The sequence below is a fragment of the Corvus kubaryi genome, unplaced genomic scaffold (assembly GCF_017639235.1).
Source record: "Corvus kubaryi isolate FWS band 111438036 unplaced genomic scaffold, C.kubaryi_AGA036_p1.0 37354, whole genome shotgun sequence".
Lineage (NCBI taxonomy): Eukaryota > Metazoa > Chordata > Aves > Passeriformes > Corvidae > Corvus > Corvus kubaryi.
The window spans coordinates 13898006-13922439 of record NW_024581116.1 but is presented as its reverse complement, the minus strand read 5'-3'; the positions used below and the strand labels follow the sequence as shown (position 1 = coordinate 13922439).

Here is a 24434-nt window from a genome sequence, read left to right as displayed (position 1 = left end):
AGACCTACGAGAATATTAAGAGGTTTAACAAGATCACCTGGGTCAGGGCAATCCACAGTAACAATCCAGGCTGGGCAATGAACAGATCCAGAACAGCCCTGCTGAGAAGGACTTGGGGGCGCTGGTGGATGAGAGGCTGGACATGACCCGGCCATGTGCCCTTGCGGCCCAGAAAGTCAAACATGTCCTGGGATGCATCCAAAGCAGCGTGGGAAGCAGGTGAGGGAGGGGATTCTGCCCCTCTGCCCCCCTCTGGTGAGACCCCACTCACAGTGCCGCATCCAGCTCTGGGATCCCCAGAAGAAGGACATAAATGTATTTGAGCAAATCCAGAAGAGGCCACAAAGATGATTAATGAGGGATGGAACACCTCTGCTGTGAGGAAAGGTTGAGAGAATTGGAATTTTTCAGGCTGAAAAATTGGAATTTTTCAGCCTGAAAAAGAGGTGGCTGTGGGGTGACCTAACTGTGGCCTTTCAGCACCTGGAGAGAGCATACAGGAAAGGTGGAGAGAGACTATTTACAGAGACAGGACAAGGGGGAATGGCTTCAAACTGAGAGTAGGTTTGGATTAGATGTTAGGAAGAAAATCTTTACCGTGACGGTCGTGAGGCACTGGAGCAGGTTCCCAGAGAACTTACAGATGCCCCAACACTGGAAGTGTTCAAGGCCAGGTTAGAAGGGGTTCTGAGCAACCTGGTCTAGTGAAAGGTGTCCCTTCCCATGGCAGGGGGGTTGGAACTAGACCATCTTTAAGGTCCCTTCCAAACCAAGCCACTATAAGACTCTAAGGAACACCTTTCTATGACAGCTGGTGTGGGGTCAGTAGCTCTGACCAAGGAAGCTGTGACCGGTCTGGAGAGATGGTCCCATGGAGGATCGCCTTCCCGAGGCCTGGTGTCTTCCCTCAGCTGCTGGCAGGAGGGCCTGTGCAGAAGCTGTCAGCTCTTTAGTGATTGTCAGCTCGTGATTTCAGCTCAGCTCTGCAGGGCAGCCTCCAGGCCAGAGCAGGGAGAGAGACGAGAGGCCCGTACAGCTGTTCCACACGAGGCAGCTTTATCGGTCCGTACTCCGGCGAAGGGGAGGCCAAGGACAGGCTCTCTCTGCCCTCGCAGGGGCAGGGGGCTAGCTTTATAGGGATACAGGGGGTGGGTGTCAGAGGGTAAAGGCCAATGGGTTACAAAGGATCTGCACAGGGCCTCCCAGAGGATTCTGGGACTGTCTTCTTGCTGTAACTGAAGAGTAGCTGCCTTCCCAGGGGGGTTCTGCTGGGAGATTGTGCAATCTCCTTATCTCAGCAGATGTCCCTCCAGGGCAGTGGCTGGGCATACCCTACACCTCTCCTATGAGAAAAGGCTGTCAGAGTTGGGGTTCTTCAGCCTGGAGAAGACTTTGTTTCACTGACTTCATTTCTATAGGGTTTTACATATATTTTCAAAATCGTTAACAAAGATGTGAAGTCAACTCGCATCTCTTCTACTAAAATATAATTGCTTGTATTGGTTTCCTCCATCTCCTAAAGCACTCTGTAAAGCAAGAACAGTGGACTCCCCCCTCCAAAAGGGAAGCTTTAGTCTAGTATAGTCTGGCTGTTACAGCAAAACTATTAAGCAAAACTGAATGGCCTCTTACCAAAGTCAAATCAGACAATCTGAAGGTATGATGTATTGAACAAATGAGTGTTCTGTGTGACATGCCAAGTAGCTCAACTTAAAGAATAGATTTGTCATTTTCCATTTATTTGAAAGCATACTCGCCTGCAATTATTTCTCGTAGCTTGGGATCCAAGTTCACAGTACAAGGCAAAAAGGTTCTTACATCACGTGCAACAAGAACAGGTGTTCGTGAGGATAAAAATACTTCAAAGTTCCGAATATCTGCATCAATTTCAAGTAGAGGTTCAACATCTTTAGTTGTAGGAATATTCTTTGAAATTCTGGGGGGCGAAATTAGATACATCATAAACCATGTTTATTAGAGTATGACTTCAGTTTACAAAGTGATATTCTAGTACACTTGCACCCATTCTCCCTGCTTTCTGAAACATAAAAGAACACATAAAGAGCTGCACTGTCTGCAGAAAGATCAGTGTAATGTTTTCTAATATGCAAAAAACCTCAAACTGCTGAACAATCTGATCTAATGGTATGCTTCAGAGAAATGTCAAAGAAGCCATACATCAGTAATGTCAAATCCAAAGTAAGCAGAAGTTAACATTTGTCAACTTCAACCTCAAATATCTATTCAAATTCCTATACCCAAATCAGAATTCCATGGTAAAAACAATCTCATTTTTAAACTAACTTTTTGTAACAGGAACAGGCATCCTAGAAGTTGATCAAAATCTAACCGTGCATCCATTGCAAAAAGTGGGAAAACAACCACCTGCTTTCAAGCAATTCACCTTCTAAGAAAAAGCCACAAACAAATGAAAATAACAAAACCATGAGACATGATCAATGTAAGGGACTGTTCATACATTATGGCTATTGTCAAGCAACAGTGGGGGTTTTGTGAGCACTAGTATAAAGGCAAGTTTCAGGAAGGAACAAGTAGAAGGATTAAATGTTAGTCTTGTGGAAGTTTATGAAAAGCTCCTACCAAGCAAAGTGATGAAGGCTAACATTGTTGGTCAGATGGACCTATCTTATTTGATGTTTCATCTCATAGTACTGGTATATCAAATGAGAAATGTTAATCTAAATTAAAGATTACTAAAATGAAAAAGTATTTCTCACACCCAGCATAATAAAAATGTAAACAGTGAAAGAACGCACTGAGAATGGTGAATACAGTTACAGTAATGGCTATAAAGTGACTGTGACAGCACTTCATATGGATACCAATGAAGTAACCTCACTGTACATAAAGCAAAAATAGAAAAAAACTGTGAGGAGAAAAATATAAAAAACTTTATATAAATATAAAATTAATTATGATTTTTAATGGCTCTTTTCAAAGACATATCAAGACTACAGCTCCATGATAAAGAGCAAGAGCACAGATATGTTGGCTGCTCTGTGAGCTGCTGAAACTTGCTAAAAAGAAGAAGGTAGCATAGAAAAAAGAAAGTGTAAGAGTTTTCTCTGATTATTGGACAATTAAAAGATCTAAGGCAACTACCAGCGCTGTCATGGGGGAAATAAGTGCACTGATGCATGCATGGGAAGGGAGGAAGGAGACTCTCATGCACACTCAGTAAATCATCAGTACACCAGGAATCTCTTACATTAAATAAATTCACACTCACATTGTGTCTATGAAGAGGAAAAAACCATAAAACACTTTAAAGAAACCCCCAACTGGTTGTAATTTAATTGCATTTTTAATAGAACTAATGAACTAAGTCTACCATTAGCTGAATAATCTTACCCTAGTTCACAATTTCTCTGCTTTTAAAAAGCAACAATCTTTTTTTATCTTTATTTTTAGATCCTCCATAAACAGTAGAATTTTATGTACCATGGGATTATTCCAGAGACAGAAGTGGCAGATTTACACAAAATACTTAGCATTTAATGTTAAGAAAAATAAAAGAATTGAGAATCAATGTTACATGCTTGAAGTAAGTGCAACTCCATTACATTAAAAATGTATTTCAGCTGTGCTAATCTTTCAATCTGATCTTTTAAGACATTCTTGCCATATACTAAGAGTAGAATTAACAAATTCCTATAAATTTTACCAGAAAACATCTGAATGGACCATGTACCTAACAGATGGAGAATACCAGACATGCTGTCATAAACAGTATCTATGAATAACTTCATTCATAGTGAGAGGCTACTTTATAGCACAGGAAAAATGTAACAAATATAAAGCATAAAAGCAAGTGTAGCCTATTTTAACAAAGGTTCTAATTCTGCAAATCATTATGAGACACTGTCCAGATGGCAGTTGGATTATCCACTCTGGGGAAGTTCAGTGTATGTAAGGCTTCAGAGACTCCAGCCTTAAGAGAATAAAAAGTGATGCATCTGTGAAAAGACAAACTGGACACTCAAAGGTTACAATTTCAAATAATGGGAACACTTCATTCTCTGGCAGAGTTTAAAGAAATCTAATAGAAGCTGAAAGCAGTCCTAACCTCAAGAAGTGAAGGGCCAAAAGAAAAAATAAGAACTTTGGCAGTATCAAAGAAAAGCTTGTATACTCCACAGAATCTGAGAAGTGCATATTTTACACACTAATGTTTAGCTACTACCTTAGGTTGTTCTATTTTGCCTTATATAAAACTACAACTAAACTGATTGTAAATGTGTCTGTTTTAAATCAAACATCAAATGGTGAAAAAAACCAAGATCCTTAATGCACACTTTAGTTATGTATGTTAGTTATATATATTTACTGTAAGTATTTGAGTCAGGACTTCAACATTGGAAAAGCAAAAATTAAGTCACTTTTCAAGTCAGGAACTGAAGAGTTAAAAAGTGGCCTACTTCAACACTTCAATCTACAAAATAAAAAGCCAAAAGAGAATGTGACATAGATTTAAATAAAACACACAGCTGATGAATCACATGAAACAAATTAGCTGATTTTTAATGCCAGCTCTACTTAAGTCTGAATGTGAACAGTGTTCCGAATACGATGAACAAAGCTACTGTTCAGAAGCCAATAGCCCACTGCTGGTGTGCAGATTGAAGTCTCTATTCTAACCTCCTGAGCTCAATGTCTTAAACTACGCCTTTGAAAGAAATATTTATGTAAATGATAATCTTTTGGCAAAGAGCCACAAAAACCATACGTGCCTGCACTTCTCAGATAAAAAAATAAAAGGTTAGCATGTAAAGCACTTTAGGAGTTACTTTCTCTAAAATATTAGCATGCAGATCTAAAAATAAAGCACTGTGAACACACTATTCTCATTTTGAGGCTAGATTCCTGAGGCAAAAGAATTATTTTTAAAATCAGAAGCATCAAAAAGTGTCAGTGTTACAGACTGCCTGTTTCCAGGAGAAACTACTTGAATTTAGAAGGAATGAGGCTAAAACAAAACATTACATTGATTGAAGTGAACCTTAAAAATTCATTCCACTACTCTTCATATCTCTTTCCCATGAGCAGGTGAAATTAAAAACTGCTTTCATTGTGGAATAAGTTGTATTCCAACAATGATGAATTATTTCTGCTTTTTCCTCAAATACAGATAACTTAGTACAAGTACACAGACGCACATCATCTTACCTTCCATTCAAGAGACTGTAAATAAGATTCAAATTTGTTCTAATTATGTTCACCTTGTACTTCCATGACTGACTTAGAAAATAACCACCATGGTCTGACAGTGTGTCCAGCACTGAATGTTGCCAGCATAGCTCAGGCGAAGGTGCTAAGCTGTTGGGCTACACATGGCAGCCCACCTATTGACCATCTACTTCACTGCCCTGCTAGGTGGTGGCAAAATGGCAACAGCCAAAATCAACCACCTTCATCTGCACTGGAGGCTGTACTAGAGCTGCCCACATAGCCTATGTCATTGGTTATGCCAGGCCCTGAAATATGCCAACAGGATTTACCCACCTCTTCCCCCCAGGCAGGGATTTTGGGGCCTGTGCTCAAGGCTGGATCTGATGCAGAATAGCTGAGGAACCAGGCTGTGGTGACAAGAGCTGTGAGAAGCATCACTGGAGGGCTCTCTTGCCTGAGTTAAGAACAGCTTTTAAGCTCAGGCCTTTAACCTTGGTCCTCCCCTCTTGACCTTGACCACTGGCTTAACTTCCTGCCTTGACCTAAAACGTGCCTTGTGGCTAGAGGCCACCGGGCTGTTTGCTGTCCCTGGTTACCGTCACTGAACCTGCTCCCACCTTCCCATTTGGCTACTGTGGGACTGCTCCCCTTGCTCACAATGCCGTGCCTGCCTTGCTGTTCTCCTCAGCTCCCTGCTCCTCTCTCATGGAGCAGCCTGCCCTGCTGTTCCCAGACTGGTGAAAGGTTAACTTCTTTACAAGCCCTCATACCCTGAAGGGCTGGTCTCCCTGCTTTTTCCAAACCTCTCTCCCTGAAGGTGAAAACAAAGAAATGCTTCAAATTTATCTTTGCACACCTTATTTTTTTTACCTCGTGTGTTTCACAGGAGCAAGCAACTGCATGGACAAGAGTCATTTAACTTTTTCACTCCATAAAAAGCAAATGACTTAATTAATTGCTATTAAATAATAGAGCAACAGAAGGCACGAGCATGAAGGCATGTCATGTTTTATCTATCATGTGCTTTTTAATTTTTTCCTCTCAATACGGTACAAGTCAAAAATGTTGCTTAAAATAATGAAATAATTTGTCATTAAAAATGAGAAAAAAATTTTTCCAGATATTTGATACTGAGAAACACAAAACTAGAAAACCTCGGCCGCTATGGAATGCAATATGAAATTTTGATGCTTAACAGTCTGCTAATTAGACATCTGATCTCTAATACCTAATAATCAAATCCTATTAATACTATGCTTTGCTCTTTAGTTACTTATCCTACTTTTCTCATGTCTGGTCAGTATAGTGACAGTGTTAAAAGCTCTCACCACAAATGGCTCCAGGAACTTTGCAGTACTATCAGCAAGTGTGCTGCAAATATTCTCTCAAACTGAAAATTGCAACAGGTCATTTGGACACTGAAAAAGAACATTTGCTTATAAGCCCATTCGTATAAAGACAGGAATAAAAAGTCATTGCACATTCAATACTATAACATAAGGAAATAAATGATTTATCTCAATAAAGACCAAAAAAGAGAAAGCTATAGTTTGATATATCTATGTAGACAAAAATTCAAGCCCCCTCAGCGCATATTAAGCAGAAGAGACTTCACGGAACAGATGCAATAGCTATTTAAAAACTCCTATTACCATAGGTATTCAGGAAAGCTTGCTTTGCAAAACTGACTCTATTCAAGTACCAGCGGATAAAGCACCTCTCCTCAGTGCTCCCACTTTTGATCATTTCGGAAAGAAAAAAAAATTCCGATCCTTAAAAGATTGATATTTATTAAACTAATCTTCCACACCCAGTATCCTGCACTGTCACTGAGCCATATTAAAAAGTTCTGGTTTTTAAACAACTCTCCAGAACACACCCTACATTGGCATACTTTAAGATAAAGTGTTGAAGCAGTTACAAATGCCCGGATTCATTCACAGCTTTGCAGTGCTATTTGAATTACAAAAGGCAAAAGAATTTAAAAACAAAAAGGTGGGCATCAACCACCTACTACTCAACTGGTACACTGCCTTTTAACACTGAGACGACACTATTAGCCCAGTAGGAAACATAATAACTTTATGTGCCCTGCATTTTAAGTAAGAGACAATAAAAGGAAATGGAAAAACAAAAAGGTTAAATATTTTAGAAGTAATGCCTCACTGTGAGGTCTACAAGAATACTAAATTGTCTACTTAAAGGATGTGATTTATTTAAACCTGGCCTGGGCAAAGATGATTGCAGAGAACATTATAATCAGAGTGATGAATGTGGCACCTTCCACAGCTTTTTCATTTTTAATTTCTATAATCACTAAATAGCTACACTTCTTAAATTAATACATCAATAGGCATGAAGCAACTCACAAATCCCTCAAAAGTTCATTTCACCGTTTTTCTTAAAAGGTGTTTAAACAGTGTCAAAACTGGAATTAACATAATAACCTTCCAGAAAAGTTACATTTCAATGATCTTGCTCAATTTTAACATTTAAAATTTCTACAGATTGGCTGAAAGCATGTAACATACTTTTCTAAAAGAATAATTCAATAGATACTTGTCTAAAGCACTGTAATGAAAAAGTAAACAGATAATCCTTATCATCAGTTTTTATTTTACTTCTTTTCTTCTTACTTATGTATATTAACAAAAAAACCCTCAAATGATTTAAACAAAAGCTTTTAGCTCAACACATAATTGCAACAAAATTACAATAATTGTACCAATTAAAATAATCCTGAATGAACAGTTTGTCATCTTAATGTTCCAATGGTTTATAGAAGGATCTACTTAATTAGCTGAAATTGCTTTTCAATGTTAGTATCAAATGTCATTTGTTAAAAGTTGAACGATTTTGAAAATAATTTAACAAAGCAATTTTACAAAACACCAAGAACCAACATTTTCTTTTCAGCTGAATAAAGCAAGCAGATGTGTCATCAAATTGCTATAAAAATAAATGAGCCTTTATATGGAGAAAAATAAATTTTACTACTAGTGCTACAGAATACTATGTTTTTATGAAATCAAATTCTTTAATAAAATAATTTCATATCATTTATATCTCGGTGGTATTTTTAGTATTCTATAAATATACTTTCTTAAATTGAAGTAGTAAACAACGAAGGAGAAATAGTCCACCGTACATGAAACAGAAAAATGTTTTAACCTAAGTGATTTCTTAATTTGATTACCATGGGTGTATCACACAAGAGATCTAAACCTATCAGGAAAACACGGCACCAATGAAACCACGCGATAGAACTACAAATCTATAGTAACGAACTGCCGTTTCACTTGCAACTAAATTCGTTTTTATCCGTTTAATTTCAAGAAAAAAGGAAAAAAATAAAAGAAAAACCGAGGATGAGTTGTGTAGTAACCTGAAATTAAGTATTTCTCTGGTTACCATTATTAGAGATAACTGTTTCTGTGGTTGATTTCAAAAAGGGATAACTTTAGTAAAGACCAGAAAAAAAACCCAAGCAAGGTAATATACCAGTGCTGAAACTGGACTAGAACTGAAGAAATTAAGAAACAACAATTCTTTTTATTATTGATAAATTAGACAAAGCATGTATATTCCACAATTCATCCCTTGGAATGGTGTTAAGAGTTGCAAAAGCATTAAAATGAAAGTAATAAATGAGCTATGCCTTGCTTAGATCCTTTAGTTCCCTTGATCCCCCCCCGGCCCCCCGGGCGGCGCCCCATCCCCCCCCCCCCCCACAAGCCAAAAAAAAAGCTGAAATAAAGAAAGCTGTTATGCTATTCTTCTTCTAAATTCGGTGCATTCTGCCTCAGCACGTCGTACTGCCATCCAATTTGCCATCCATCATAGGTAGGCATGCACATATATGTGCACAAAGACTTTATCACAGAGGTTAAATTAAGCCCAAGTGATGGATGAATTACACGTTGCTAAGTTTTAAATAATGGTTACCTACAATTCTGAGGGAAGTATAACCATTTTCTTGCCCTAGAAAATATCTTTTTTCAAAATCAAAGAGCTAGGATTCTTGATTGCCATAGTTTCCTTTCCAAAGTTTCAGCTTTCCAAAAAGCATATTTTCAAGGAGATTAAGTAAGGGTGAAGATCCTAATCTGAACAGATGGCTCATGAGAGTTTCTTCTATCCTGAGCCAAGCTCTTCTGTTCTAATATTTTTAATAAATACATAAAAATAGTATCAGAAATTCAGGAACCATCAGCTATTTGCAAATATTCTCATAAAAAATTGGTAACTCTGGTCTTAATATTCCAGTTTGGTCAAAGCCCCTGTCTTAATACCCCACTTTGGTCAAAGTCTGTGCAAAGAATGACAGGTAGGACTGACTCAGGTCTTCAAGCTGACCCTTGTGCCTTCAAGCCTAACAAGCAGATTAACCTCAAAAGCAGCCAACAGGAAGCACTTCAATAGAAGGTTGTGTGAATACCTGAATTCTGTAGTGTTAAATAAATTGTATATTCAGTCACGGGGACAAGCATCCTCCCCTCCCCATCATCTTTAGGCACTGAGACAATAAGTCATGGTCTCTCTTCGGACTATCTCCTCAGATACACCAGCCTTACATTTCTCACAGTTTCAGCAGGTAATGGCTAGAATTTTATTCAGAAAGATCCAGAACTTAGATCCTAACCCCATAAGAGAGAGGACAATATTTATCACAGATCTACCTAATTCCTGGGTGAATGTTCTACCTATGTCTGGTATCCAGGCATAACCATGAGGAAATTCTCATGGATTGTCATCAACTTCATACTGACTTTCTTCTTTCCAAAGAGCTTTCTGTAACAGGTAGTAGCTCTGGCAGTATGTTCCCTGCCATTTTCTTTTTAAAGGCCAACTGAAACTTTTCTACAGTGGCCTTGCCTGCCTAGACAACACATCAGCACTGGAAGGTTCCTGCACCTTGTCACACAGCCTGTCCCAGCACTTGGTATAATTAATTTAGATACATTTATCTTCCAGTTAAAGTAGCCTTTGCTGCTGTGCTTTGTGTTGAACCTCATTCTTTCCTCCTGCTGCAAGCATGCTCAAACCACATTCTTTTTGTCTTTACTTGGCTTTTTAAGGGCTTCAGTTACTGACTGAATAGGTTCTAGGTGCAAGGTAACCTAGGCCTTGCTTTAGCAATTCTATGCATTCACAACAGCAGAACCATTGATTTCACAGGAACTTCAGGGGTAAAAATTCAGACCATCCATAGTTTTTCAAGTGTTTCGAAATTTACAGTTATTTTCTGAAATGCAATACAAGACATTCTTGAACTCAAGAGGCACATGCATGCCTGAAGTTTCACTTTCAGTTGTAAAAATCTTACAGTCCAGCTACTAACAGGTCTAAGAAGTGGCAGACTGGTAAATCTGCCATATCCAGAAGAGAACTGGTTAGCTCATAGATACAGAAACTCTCCCTAATGCCTCCAGAAGGACAAAAGCCTCCAGAAGGACAGGCAAGAGAGTTACAAAATTACTTTAGTGATTTCTAGGAACATCTTCCAATTGACAAAGTACTGCAGACTTTTATTTCTGCCATGATAAGAAGGATACAAAGACATAAAATGTGTTCAGCACATTATCTTATTTAGTGAGGCAATTTAACGAGGAAAGGGACTTCAACAAGAAGACATTTCTTCTCATACAATCAGCTTTAATAGCATGATTTTTGTTCAACAAGGCGGTAAAATCAAATCCCTGATATCTTTAGCCTTAAGAAGTAGAAAATACCAAGAAACAAAGACAACCAAGACTCACAGTCTCAAAATGAAATGAAAAAATAAGACTTTTGGGGAAAAGAAATAAATGAATCAAATGTCTTAAGAATGAGGAGGGCTTGAGAAGAAAGGAGAAAGTAGTCCAGCAAAACCAGGACTCATCACTGCTTGATGTAAGACTACAGCTTTCCTCAGCCTCTTAAATACATTTGCTACTTTGGTACAACCATTTTGAAATGTGATGATTAGAAACTCAGTCTTTAGAATTTAGAAAAATTACGTATTTGTATAACACAATACATTCTGCCCTTCCATGGACTTGTTAGGAACTCCTAAAGATACTGTTTCATTTTCTGACTGAGGTGGGGCACTGCACATTTTTCAGAGAAATCAGCAATAATTTATTAATTCCTTTCCTTAGTGCACATTGACCATCCACTACTGCGTTAGCAGGATTATAGGTTAGATTATTTTCCCCAGCAAGGTATGATACCTATATGCACAATGACTTTGATCTGCAACTTACTCATAGCGACTTCCACAACCCTCTGTGAAACTAGTTATCCTGGTTATACCCCCACATGGCATCTCCTCCCTCTGTCAGACCATTCACAGGTATGTCAAATAGCATAAGAATTATCTTTGGAAACCTCACCTGGAAGTTTCTCATGAGACACATACTCCTATCTTTCACTTCCTTCTTTTGTTTTTCTGAGGCAATCGCGTCTGTTATTATCTTAGATTTTAACACATTTAGATATTCTTACGTGAAGATCTTGCTTAAAATGTCTTAAATTTCAAAATATTTCCTTGTCTTCTTCCTCTGTTCCTTGACTCTGTTGAGAATTCAGTTTCTCGAAGTGTATCTTTTTTCTACAAAAGCCACAGTGACTTTTCCCAAGATACCATTTATTTAGATCTGGCACTGTCATTTATTCTGGTGTCATGGACACTTTATTTGCCTTCACAAGAGAGCACATTCCAATAGCTGGCTAATTTACAAGTCTGAAAAGTCTCAGTTGCAAATATTCAACAGAAACTTGCTTTAATCTGACAACTTAATTCTCTTAGAAATTTATTTGCAGAAAGCCCACATATTTTATTCCACTTCAGAGCCTTAAAAATTTGCCTTTTGCAACTTCTGCAAACCACTTTGGCATTACACAAAATTGACATTAGGAAGACTCTTTACGGTAACATGGAAGAGAATGCAGCACAACATAAATGTAGAGGAATATTAACTCTACACCACAGCTATAAATAAAATGGTAAAGATAATTAAATTAGACCAGGATGGAGAGATGGGTAATGACAGTAGTAAGCTTGACCACTGAAGAACCTAAACACAAAAGGGGAAGAAGAGGCAAAATGAGAATTAAGATCTTAACCTGGTAAGGAGAGAAACTACATGAAAATCCCAATGATGAGAAAAGGCAACACATAACCTGAAGGAGTAAGTACTAGTACTAATAAATACACCAGGTGGAAAGCAAGACCAACCAGACCAGCAATGAGAGAGAGGCTGAAATGAGAGGACAGAAACAAGATGATACAGCAGGTTGGTTTAAGGAAGTAAAAACAGTAAACACATTTTTCTCAAGAATATAGACTGAAAGCCAACAAAGCAGATTCAGCATTTTCTTCTCAAAATTTGCCACAGTTACAAAGCATGGGCCTGGTTCCCCCCTACAAAAGATTCAGAGCATAGTGCCTCTACCTTTTACTGTAAGAGATGTTAAGTGACTCCAGTTCATAAAGATTCTTCACAGAGGTGTGCCTGTGTCACAAACTGAAGCCTAATTTTCTTTAGGGGGTTGTGATTTTTCTTTCTGTGTTTTGGGTTGGGGGATTTTGTGGGGTTTTTTGTGTTTTTTAATTGTTTTGTTTGGGTTTTTTGTTTTGGGCTTTTTTTCTTTGTTTGCTTTTTGGTTTTTTGGTTTTGGTTGTTGTTTTTGGGGGTTCTGTGTTCTTTTGGGGTTTTTTTTTTGTGAGGGTGATTTTTTTGTTTGTTGGGTTTTTTGTTACAAACCCTGGCAGAAAGTTCCCAATATAATGTTCAGTAGGTTTTTCACCTCTGCATAGTATGATACAGGAAAGATACACTTCTGCTGACAGACCTGGTTTCATACTCATCAATATAGTCTTCGATATTCTTCACAATATCTATAGAAAAAGACAAATTTACTTTCCCCAAAAAGCCTTCACAATAAGAACATATTAGTTAGCTTTATTTTTAATGACAAATTGAAGCACAGATGTATAGGTATACTTATTTAGTTACCAATTTGAGATATCCATTTTTTTCGGAATACTCCACCAACTGAAAGCAGAGCTCTCAGCAGCTCCAGATATAGCTCTGAACACTGAGTACTTAGCAGTATCAGCCTACAGAATCATAAGCTGTACACCACCTCCCCACAGAGGCACAAATACTATCCAAGTGAAAGGTACTGCAGAGGTGACTAGTCCAGAGCATCATGCAAACTCTGACAAGCAGTTGTGGAGCAGTTTTTAGTTGTCTTACTTTAGTTATTGCATTCTTTTCAACTCCAACAGATAGCACTGCAATGTGAAAGAAAATGGCCCTCTCCTTTACTGCAGTTTGCAAAATTAAATTCTGGACATTACAAGATGGGAACCTCATGGAGGCAAAAGAGCATATAATCATGGAAATCATATATCAATGTGCCTGCAAAGAGGGGAATTAGATAAAGACTACATTTATTCTTTTTCTTCTTAGTGCTTGACTACCCGATTCTTTTCATCGTCCTGTATTTTTTGTATGTTGTGAGAGTATCGCTTTCCCTCGGAAATACTGAAAGCAAAGGCTCTGGTGCCAGCGCTCCCCGCGGCTCCGCCGAGCAGGGAGCGCCACCTGCGGGCACCGCGCCGCGCTGCACAGCCCCTGCGGCACCAGCGCTGCTGGGGACAGCCCCACCGGGGACACGGCCGGGGACAGCCCGCCCCGGGGACACGGCCGGGGAACACGGCTGGGGACAGCCCGCCCCGGGGACACGGCCGGGGACACGGCCGGGGACAGCCCGCCCCGGGGACACGGCCGGGGACACGGCTGGGGACAGCCCGCCCCGGGGACACGGCTGTAGGGCACAGCCCGCCCCGGGGGACACGGCTGTAGGGCACAGCCCGCCCCGGGGGACACGGCTGGGGACAGCCCGCCCCGGGGGACACGGCTGTAGGGCACAGCCCGCCCCGGGGACACGGCTGTAGGGCACAGCCCGCCCCGGGGAACACGGCTGGGGACAGCCCGCCCCGGGGAACACGGCTGTAGGGCACAGCCCGCCCCGGGGAACACGGCTGGGGACAGCCCGCCCCGGGGGACACGGCTGTAGGGCACAGCCCGCCCCGGGGACACGGCTGTAGGGCAACACGGGGTTAACTGTCCCCGTCACACCCTCAGCGCACAGACCGATTATCCACCCTAACTCTTCAGCCAAGGGGGTTGTAACAGATCAGTTTTTTCACACGTGATATTTTAAAACCTGGAAAGGCAACTGTAGTACCAAAGCATTCTCCTTACACAGAGGATGTGATCCAAGTGCGAAACTCAACAAAGAACCTACAAGATTCCTTTCAGCGAAGGGAGATGTCCAAGCAGCAACCCTAAGACTGCAGTGTCACAATAAAAAGTAGTTTGATACAAACTACTCAATACTAGGAAAACTATATACTTGATTCTGCTCTAAAATATCAAGATATTAAAAAAAACCCCTAACCTTGAAGAACAAAAAACAGAGGAAGTAACACAAACTCAGTACAGGAACAAGCTACATAATTATCAAAATCTGGTATCTATTTATGAGACTCCAAATGGGAAAGCTGCTCTATAAACTAATAAAACCAAGAAAACAGAGACTGAAGTTTTAAACAAGGAACTAACTTTGAAATGATGCTGAAACAGTTATTTAAGCCAAGTTACTTTAAACAGTTGCAGATAAAAAGAATAGCAATGACACCAAAAGGATTGCTTTGGATAAAACAGAATTTTTAGAGCTCTAGATAATGCCAGAGAAGAGTCCACAGACCTTTTCATACTCAGCATATGGTAAAGATGATCACCCAAATCACCAGACAGATGAGACCTCAGCTTTGTCAGTATTTCAGGAGAGTTACATATTTAGTTCCTTACACAGAAGCTGCTGAGAGACATCAATTCTTCTGAGCAAGCAGCAACATGATTGTTAGGAAACTTTTTTTTTAATTGTTAGGAAGCTAAAGAAACTAAGTCTTTTAGCTTTATCATTTTCATATCAAATAATCCTGTTGGTATTTTGTGCTAAAGAGAAAATCCGGAATATTGGTCTTATTTTCCTTTTCCTTGTTTTTCTGGCATTGCAGGTAGAATACAAACAGCTTTCCTTAAAAGATGATGATCACCTTCCCTTTTCCAATACATGCTACAGGGTTCTTCACTCTTTCTTCACATTATGTACTCTAGTTTTATATACCAAAATTACCTATACCCTTGTAACTGTCAGCTATGAACTAGCAGTCTACTCAAGTGGCTGTATCACTTCCAAACAACCTGCATAGCAAGAGGTACAGCACAGCAGCAGTCATGAATCTCCTCCACACCTTAACTAATAAACCATGACACGCTCCAGCTGGCACTGGGCATCAACAGCTCAAGTGTTTGTACCAACAACAAACAATCCAGAACCCAAAGAAGTTTTTCACATTCAATTCCGAATGTCCTTTCCTTTTATTCATGCTGGTTTACTACAGATTTAATATCAGTTAATACTGGAATTAACTGATATCCATTTATGAGAATAAATCAGGTGTCTAATATCTCCTCTGGTTTATCAGAAGACAAACTTTGTTATGTCTTGAAGACAGCTTTGGACTTCAAAAACTCCGAAGTGATTTATTACTGTACATGCCAATAATCAGAAAGCTGCAATGAGTTTGTTGGATAAATACTGAAAATAAAAAAATCTGAAACATGACAGAGAGCAAATCTAAATAAAGAGAAGTTTGAATGAAAAGCATGACAGGAAAGAGAATTCCTGATGATTCTGAATTACTGTATTTAGCTGATCACATAAACATTTATGACACTAGTTGTGTGAACCCACAGTGGAAAGATGGGTTCCCATGTGCTTTACCTTTGATTTCACAGGTATATTACACTCACAGAGGAAATGCAAAACCCAGAAACCAGGTCCATACTCTAGAGGAAAGTGTTTTCTAATCATGCACTTAATTTACCTGTGAAGTTCGGTATTTCTAAAACAATCTTCCAGCTTGAAGCCACTTCAGCCTACTACTTGCCCTCTTCATCTGTTTTCAATCCTCAGCCTCATCACGTCCAATCTGTCCTTGGCCCTTTACCTTCTGGAATTTCTGTGTTCAGATCTTAACAGCACTTCAATTTTTCATTCCTAATACAACTCATTCAATCATCTTTCCCAATCAATCCTAACTCCATCCTCAACACTTCAACCATTCTCAGCCCACCCCAGACCCTCATACAATTAATCTCCTATTCCTTGACTTTCAGTGCAGGGCACACTTCCAATATTTTCTCTCCAAGTTCATCCCCCTGGACCTTGCAAAGTCGCTAGGTTTTCCGGTAACTTGTTCAATCAGTCACAATCTTCTCTCTTTACCTCAGCTGTTCTTTTCATCTGATCTCAATTATATTTTATCCAAGTCAAACCTACCTTTCTTCTCCCTGATTTTGATTCTCAGATTCTGCTTTTCTTCTATAGGCCCCACTCACAGTCACATCCTCTCTCTTCCATTCCTCCCACGTCATCAGGCCACAACCCACACATCCTTTCTCACAAGCAGAGGGGTTTGGAGAGAGATGTTCACTGGCAGCTCGGGGCCATGTGTTCTCAGTAGCAAAACCTAGACAGCTCTGTTGGACAGCAACTCGTAGCAGAAATGGAGAAAGTCATGCCTCTTTTTCACACCCCTTACATGCAGCACATGGCATTGCCACAGACCACCTGCTAAGCACAAAACCTTCAGAGATTTTTATCAGTAAGGGCAGTTTTTGCAGAGCTTATTTCAGATTAACAAAGAATTGGAGAAAATATCCAAATAGTAGCTTGGCCAAGGTAAAGATGAAAATGACATCAAGAGACAAAAGTACAGCTCGCTGCCTGTGAAAGAATTCCTGCATAGTTCTCTTTGGCTTAAATACAAAGCATTCATTCATACATGGTGCATTGCAAAAGCAATGAAACTCACTTCGAAGTTTTCAAAAATTAGCAGAAGAGGGTAAGGTTGTGGGAATCTTAGATTACAATCTGATAGATGTTTGAAAGCCACGTTATTCTAATGATCATTAATAATAACTACTATTTTAATCACTGAAAGTGCACACCATCACCAATATAATGACTACCTCTCATAGATGGTTTTTAAAGTCAGGTGATCCGGAACACCTTCGGTCTCTTCAAGATGCAGGATGAGCCATGATGTTCTGTATGGCCACTGCTCTGTGAGATTGATCCAACTTGCCAGTCTGTCCCAATTGAATGTGATCTGATTAGCTCTCAGTAAACGACCTAATAGAACAAGGAACGAGAGAAGAAAACAGAAAGGATTTTTTCTCCCTTTCGAAAGATACCTTTTTTCCCCTTTAAAGTAACAGCTATGTTACTTTGTTAAGTCCTTTCATCTGATCTGTGAGCTTCCTGCTATTATATTTCTAGCTCAGTAAATTCAAAATCATCACAAGTTGCATCTAAAAATATAATTTTACAATTTAATAAAAATCCTTCCATATACTGGCCAAAATATGAGACTCTCCAAAACTGTCAACTTCAGCTCCAGGTTAAACACTGATTACTATCATCCTGCTACTGGTGAATCTTAACTTAATTCAACAAAATTCAATAAAGAATTTCACACAGAATTAATTTCTCTATCTAAACACAGAATTTCATGCTAATACTTTGATAGATTTTCTATGAACTGGCATATGAAATGTGGTCAAAACAAGTTAAGCATACAACTGCCAACTTCAAAAGCCAATATAGTAAAATTCAAAGCTATAAAAAGGACTGTCTTAAGTTAATAAGGCAAGGTATAAATTACAAATAAAGTTATTTCAAAAAACCAGAAAAAGTTAATGCTACAATTTATGCATTTGAAGTTCCAGCAAATTTTCTGTAATTCCTTTATTAATATCTGTCATGACACGTAGCCTACAGCCTGACGGCTCTGCTCATAAAGCTGTTCATGAAATCATGCCTAACCACAGACTATACTACACTAAAAGTGCTCTGGCGAGGTTTTTTTCAGCTTAATTTTACAACTAACATTTTGTGATTTTGTTACTTTGTGATTTTGTTTGACAAGCTAAGAGACAGCACTCTTATTTATAAGATTAGCTTGGAATTTGAGGTCTGTTGCAGATTTATGCTCTTCACTATATACAGTGTGAAAAGTAAGTCAATTTCTTTGTTCTGGGTAGCTGTAGGGCTACACAGTGCCTTCTAGTGTCTGTAACAGAAAAGACAGAACATAATCACTCCCCATTCACTTACTACTACATGATACAGGATTTTATTAAACCTCCACAAGCCCTTTTCCAGTTATTTCCAGTTTTTAAACCTTAGAGATACCAACGTCTTGACTGTGTTTTGCTGAAGAAAAACAGGTCAGAAAATGCTTTCATTAGTTCCACACAATCATTTAGGGAACAAGGACTCTAAATATTCATAGAAAAAATGAACAGGATATATACCTGGTTTTTCCCTCAAAGCTCACCTTTTCCTCACTACAATCTTTGTTCCCACTACAGTATTACGAAATTGAAAAACGATTTTCTTATCCCATTTCAAAATCAAAAAATTCAAAATTTCCTAAAAATGTAGACTAGAATCATTTGCCTTCCAACTGAAGTCGATGAAACAACAAATATTATGGATCTTTCAGATTCTGTGTAGAATGGTCTATAATGTTTTCTTACATTCTAAAAGAGTTTGCTTCAGAAGGATCTTCAAAAGCAGCACATGGACTGACTTGTTAGATTTAGTTTACACACGAAAAAGTCTGAGTGTAACTACATGCAGCCAAAGCACAATACTGTTTTTACTGCACATAATCATGTCACACTTACCTGTCACTGAAACAATATTTAGCAACCTCCTCATGGTTTGAGGGCTGATATCACTGAACCAATCCTCTGTAACCAACAGCTTGGTCAAATCAAAAGACATTTGACGTGTAATGGTCCTCTGCATCTGGCGTCTTCGGTAAGTATCCTGATGATACAAAAAACCAAGGAATACTGGTAAGTATCAAAAGCTTTTATGTACTTCAAATACTTCAGTTTTACTTGATTAAAAGTTAAGAGACTCTGGGTAGGTCTGTGAGGCTGACACTAAATATCAAACGTACAAGAATTTAATTCTGATTTAGCTGTGTAACAGCTGAACATTATATCCATAGAAGCCAAGCAGTTGTAAGAGCTACACATTTTACTTCCACATCAATTGTGAGAGGGCAAAATAGAGTGGCATAGCAAAGTATTTCGTAAAAAGGTTACTATTTTCAGCATTCCCATCATCACTTCCTATTGTCTCTCAAAAGACTTATACCATCCATTTACTAATTACACAAAAAAATTAAAGGGACCATCAGGTTCCTCTGCTACAAAACTCCCAAAGTCTCTACCTATGGCAGCTCAAAAATCTCAGAATCCTCAGATTCTGTGTTGCTTTTCACAACTTTCTAGATACCTTTTATTCAACTAGTTAGTGATTCTATGTAAAGATGAAAGAACAGAAAGCAGGAAAAAAATGTGGTAGACATTACAGTACAAGTCTAGTACTTAACATCTGAAATTCTTTGATTTATTCAATTACTGCCCCTTGTTGCAACATCCTGCAACAAACTGATTACACAAAAAAACCCAAAATATACACACAGACACAGACCATAGCTCCTATCAGATTTGCTGTATCATCTCGGAATTCACAGAGAGCTGCATTTAATTTTTTGTGGAAAGGAATACTTTGGTGAGCAAGCAAACTTCTTCCTCTTTACAGAGCATCAGTCTACTGATTTAAGAATGGACTTTTCCTGTGTGGATCACTTACAAAAATTTCATAAGAATGGTTTGATAAGTCTTCCAAGTTCATGTTACTGAAAATGTCAAAGAAAAAAAAAGAGAAAAGAAAAAAAAGGTTTTACCAGTAACTCTATTTAGACTAAAAATCTCTCTCACCCGCCTGTTGAGAGCAGTTTTGCTACCAAGCTTGGTCATGTCTCCAAGACTGTTCTGAGAAACTCTCCTGTCAACCTCTTCATGCAATCCTATAGAAAGGAAAACAAAGGTAGGCATTTTCTCCAGTCATATGCATTTGACTGGCCTATAAAAATAACACTAATGATCTGTCAATTCTTTTAACAGTTTCTTCCAAAACCAGATCCAGATTTTGGATCACTGGTTTTGTAGCGCTCATACCACCCTCCTGCATAACCTTACCTGCATTATCTGCATACGGAATATCCCCATTGGTTGTTGAAGCTACCATCAGTTTTTTTGCATTACTAAGCCCTCGGCTGTTCAGAAAAACGGGCAAATGGACAATATTTCGCATGTAATCATGGCCATTTATGTTTGAATCACGTAGAACACTGTTGAGGTTCTGGTTAATTGCCTTTATAATAATGTGTGGGTCACTTGCAAAAATTGCAATGAACGGGCCTTTTGAAAACAAGACTCGCACCTGTAAAAGACAGTACACCTTGTTAGCAATAACTAACTGTAGCTGCAGATCATTTGAACACTTGGCTCAACATTTCATATTCACTCCTGTTCAAGGAATAAACCTGAGAGGCCAAGAGGTGTACAAAGATGTTAGCTTCTTCTATATGAGATATCTAACATTAGGAACTAATCCACAGTTAGAAATAAGCACACTCGAAAATTTAACAGCAGAATTTACAGTGGAAATCATCACCACAGATGTATCATGCAGTAATGTCCCAGTTCCCCCCAAATATTTAGCATTTAAGTATTTTTCATCTAAAGTACTTCAAGGGTAAATATGAAAACTCTCCAAGTATTTTCAGTTTGTTTCAACTGAATAATTATTTTCCATAGTCTATATTTGATTCTTGCAAACCTTTTCAAAAGTACTAACGTGCAATTTAATTTTCAACTTCTAAAACCCATCACTCTTAGCATTATAATTATGCCAATGTACACAAATATTAATCACTACAACATAGCCTTTTTTTACAGAAAACACACAATAACCACATGTATCTGAGCTCATCTGTGCAAGACATCATGCATATAATCCAGCATTATCTTCATAAAGCGATCCAACTCACAGTATCAAGCATCTGTAAAACCTTGTCCTGTTCACAAGCATCCAATCCATCAATAATTACAACAAGCCTTGTCTGATTCTGAGTGAAGCTGTCAATGGTTTTTGCCATTTTGGCCATCAGTTCCACTTCACATTTCAAAACCTATAAAAATGAAAACAAAGAAGGAAAAGACATCTCTATAATACCTAAAACTAATAAAAATACATACATTCCTTTTGCAGATTGCTATTTGTCCCAAAAATACTTCAGCAAGATTACAAGAATAAACTTACAAATACTCAATGTGAAAACTCCTAAAATGTCACTTCCAACATACTAATTTCCTATTTCACCTATTCCACTTTGATATAACAAACTATCCTTATTTAAATTCCATTACGATGTTAAGAAAATAGTATCTATGCACAGTAAAACATTATTTCAGAAATAAATAAAAGAGCATTAGTAGCTTCAGCTAGTCCTCAAATATTGCTTTGAATAAAAAGTACAGCAAATTTTTCTATCTGCCTTCCAGCCAAGCACATTATGCTATTACTCTAATGCTCAGTCATTGCAATTCAAGATATGCAGTGTGAAGATCTGTTAAGCTTTTCAACATTGTTACACATGTAACAATCTGATCTCTTAACCACTAGATTCATTAGAATGTGCACCATCAGATGACATACAATAGATGAACAACTCTCCTGAAATACCTATTTCTCTCCTTTGATGATCAGCAAAGGGTGAACCTAACTCCTAAACAGCTGAAGTTATGTCGGATAAATACCACTCAACAAACAACTGTCAAGAAACACAGCACCAAGACACAATCAGGTACTCTGATGCAAATCATGGCACCAGGCACGTTGGCATCAGGGATTCTCAAAGGGCAAAGAGAGCCTTTGATCAGGAGCCAGCAGGGTTAACAGAGCTTTAAACAAGACATGACAGGGGAAGGGGATAATATCACGCATGCCCGTAACAAACTGTGGGATGACACACCAAGGTTAAAGGGACGCACTGCTAGTGAGCACCTGCTGGCTCTGAGATGTGGTGGCCACACTGGAGCACGCTTGAAGTCTCATGGAGATCAGCAGGGGGCTCCTGAGGTAACAGAAGCCAACAGGGAAACACCACTGAAATACCTCAAAGGAATTAAAGGGTGTTCCTCTAAGAAGGTGACACAGCTGACAGCCCAGATGAGGTGCCTCTACCCAGTGCACACAGAGTGGGCAACTCACAGGAGGAGCTGGAAGCCACCGTGCTGCTGGAAAGCTATGACCTAGCTGCCATTCCAGAAACTTGGTGGATGAATCCTATGACTGGAGTGCAACTATTGATGGCTACAGACTGTTCAAAAGGGACAGGAGAGGAAGGGGAGGAGAGGTTGCCCTCTACATCAAAAGATGGAGAGATCACAAAGAGATGCCTCTGAGAAGCAGCCACAAACTGGGTAAGTCACTGCATAAAAATCAAGGACCAGACCAATAAATGACACCTTGAGGTTTGTGTCTGTAACAGGCCTGATAAAGGAGAACCTATTGATGAAGTCATTATGTCCCAACAACAGGAGGCATCATGCTCATGGGTTCTCATCCTCCTGGGGAACTTAGACGACCCCCAACATCTGGAAATGTAGCCTCATGAGCTGTCAGCAATCCAGGAGATTGTTGGAATGCATGCAGGATAACTTCTCCAGCTAGGTAATAGACAAGCCCTACTAGAAGGGAAGCAACACTGAAGTGAGCTAATTGGGGACGTCAAGACTGGAGGCAGCCTGGGCTGCAGTGATCACACACTGGTGGAGTTTGCAGTCCTGAGAGATATGGGTCAGGTAGGGAGTAAAGTCAGGACACCGAAATTTAGGAAAGCGAACTTTTAGCTCTTCAAAGAGACAGTCAACAGGACCCCCTGGAAAACTGCCCCCACGGACAACAGAGCTGGCAGATCTTTTAAGGATGCTTTCCATGGAGCCCAAAAGCTTGCAATCCTCAGGTACAAGAAAATTGGCAAGGAAGACTAAAAGCAGGCTACACTGAGTAGAGACCTGCTACTCAAACTAAAGACCAAGAAGTAAATGCACAGGCAATGGAAGCAAGCACAAGTATGCTAGGAAGAGTATAGGGACACAGTCTGGTTGTGAAGGGATGTGGTGACAAAGGCCAAGGCACATCTGGGGCTGAACTTGTCAAGAGATGCAAAAAATAACAAAGGGTCAATGGCTCAGTATCCCAGTGGACATCAGTGACAAGTGGTGTCCCTCAGGGGTCCATACTGGGACCAGTGTTATTTAATATCTGCATTAATGACATGAATGAAGGGATCGAGTGCATCCTCAGCAAGTTTGCAGATGACACCAAGCTGAGTGGTGCAGTTGACACACCTGAGGGACAGGATGCCATCCAGAGGGACCTGGACAAGCTCAAGAAGTGAGCTCATGAGGTTCAACAAGGCCAAGTGCAAGGCCTTGCACCTGTGTATTGAATCCCTGGTGTTGATCCAGGCTGGGCAATGAACAGATCCAGAGCAGCCCTGCTGAGAAGGACTTGGGGGTGCTGGTGAATGAGAGGCTGGACATGACCTGGCAATGTGCCCTTGCAGCCCAGAAAGTCAAACATGTCCTCGGGCTGCATCTAAAGCAGTGAGGGCAGCAGGTGAGGGAGGGGATTCTGCCCCTCTGCTCTGCCCTGGTGAGACCCCACTCCCAGTGCTGCATCCAGATCTGGGGTCCCCAGCACAGGAATGACACCAATGTATTGGAGCAAGTCCAGAGGAGGCCACAAAGATGATCATAGGGATGAAGCACCTCTGCTATGATGAAAGGCTGAGAGAATTGGAATTTTTCAACCTGGAGAAAACAAGATTCTGGGGAGATGTTTATTGCAGCTTTTCAGTGCCTAAAGAGGCCTATAAGTAACATGAAGACAAACTTTTTATCAGGGCCTTTTGCAAGAGGAGAAGGGGGAATGGTTTTAAAAACTAAAGGACAGTCAATTTAGATTAGATGTAAGAAAGAAGTTTGTTTAAAAGGAGGGTGGTAAAACACTGGCACAGATTGCTCAGAGATGTTGTGGATGTCCATCCTTGGAAACATTCACGGTCATGTTGGACTGGGCTCTGTGCAGCCCGATCTAATTGGAGATGTCCCTGTTCATTGCAGGGAGATTGGACTGGCTGACCTTTAAAAGATCCCTTTCAACTCAAACTGTTCTATGATTCT

The 24434-nt window shown here is 39.5% G+C and overlaps 1 protein-coding gene across 4 annotated transcripts in view; it reads right to left on the bottom strand.

The window, feature by feature from the left end:
* Window positions 1-24434, bottom strand: part of KIDINS220 (kinase D interacting substrate 220) — a 77489-nt gene that overhangs the window by 20822 nt on the left and 32233 nt on the right. For all 4 annotated transcript variants that reach the window (XM_042033060.1, XM_042033059.1, XM_042033061.1 and 1 more), the window contains 6 exons: window positions 21233-21373; window positions 20379-20622; window positions 20118-20206; window positions 19008-19152; window positions 17286-17448; window positions 1758-1936 (listed from right to left, as the gene is read on the bottom strand). In XM_042033060.1, the coding sequence (XP_041888994.1) occupies window positions 1758-1936; window positions 17286-17448; window positions 19008-19152; window positions 20118-20206; window positions 20379-20622; window positions 21233-21373 (961 nt within the window). The remainder of the gene's footprint in view (window positions 1-1757; window positions 1937-17285; window positions 17449-19007; window positions 19153-20117; window positions 20207-20378; window positions 20623-21232; window positions 21374-24434) is intronic.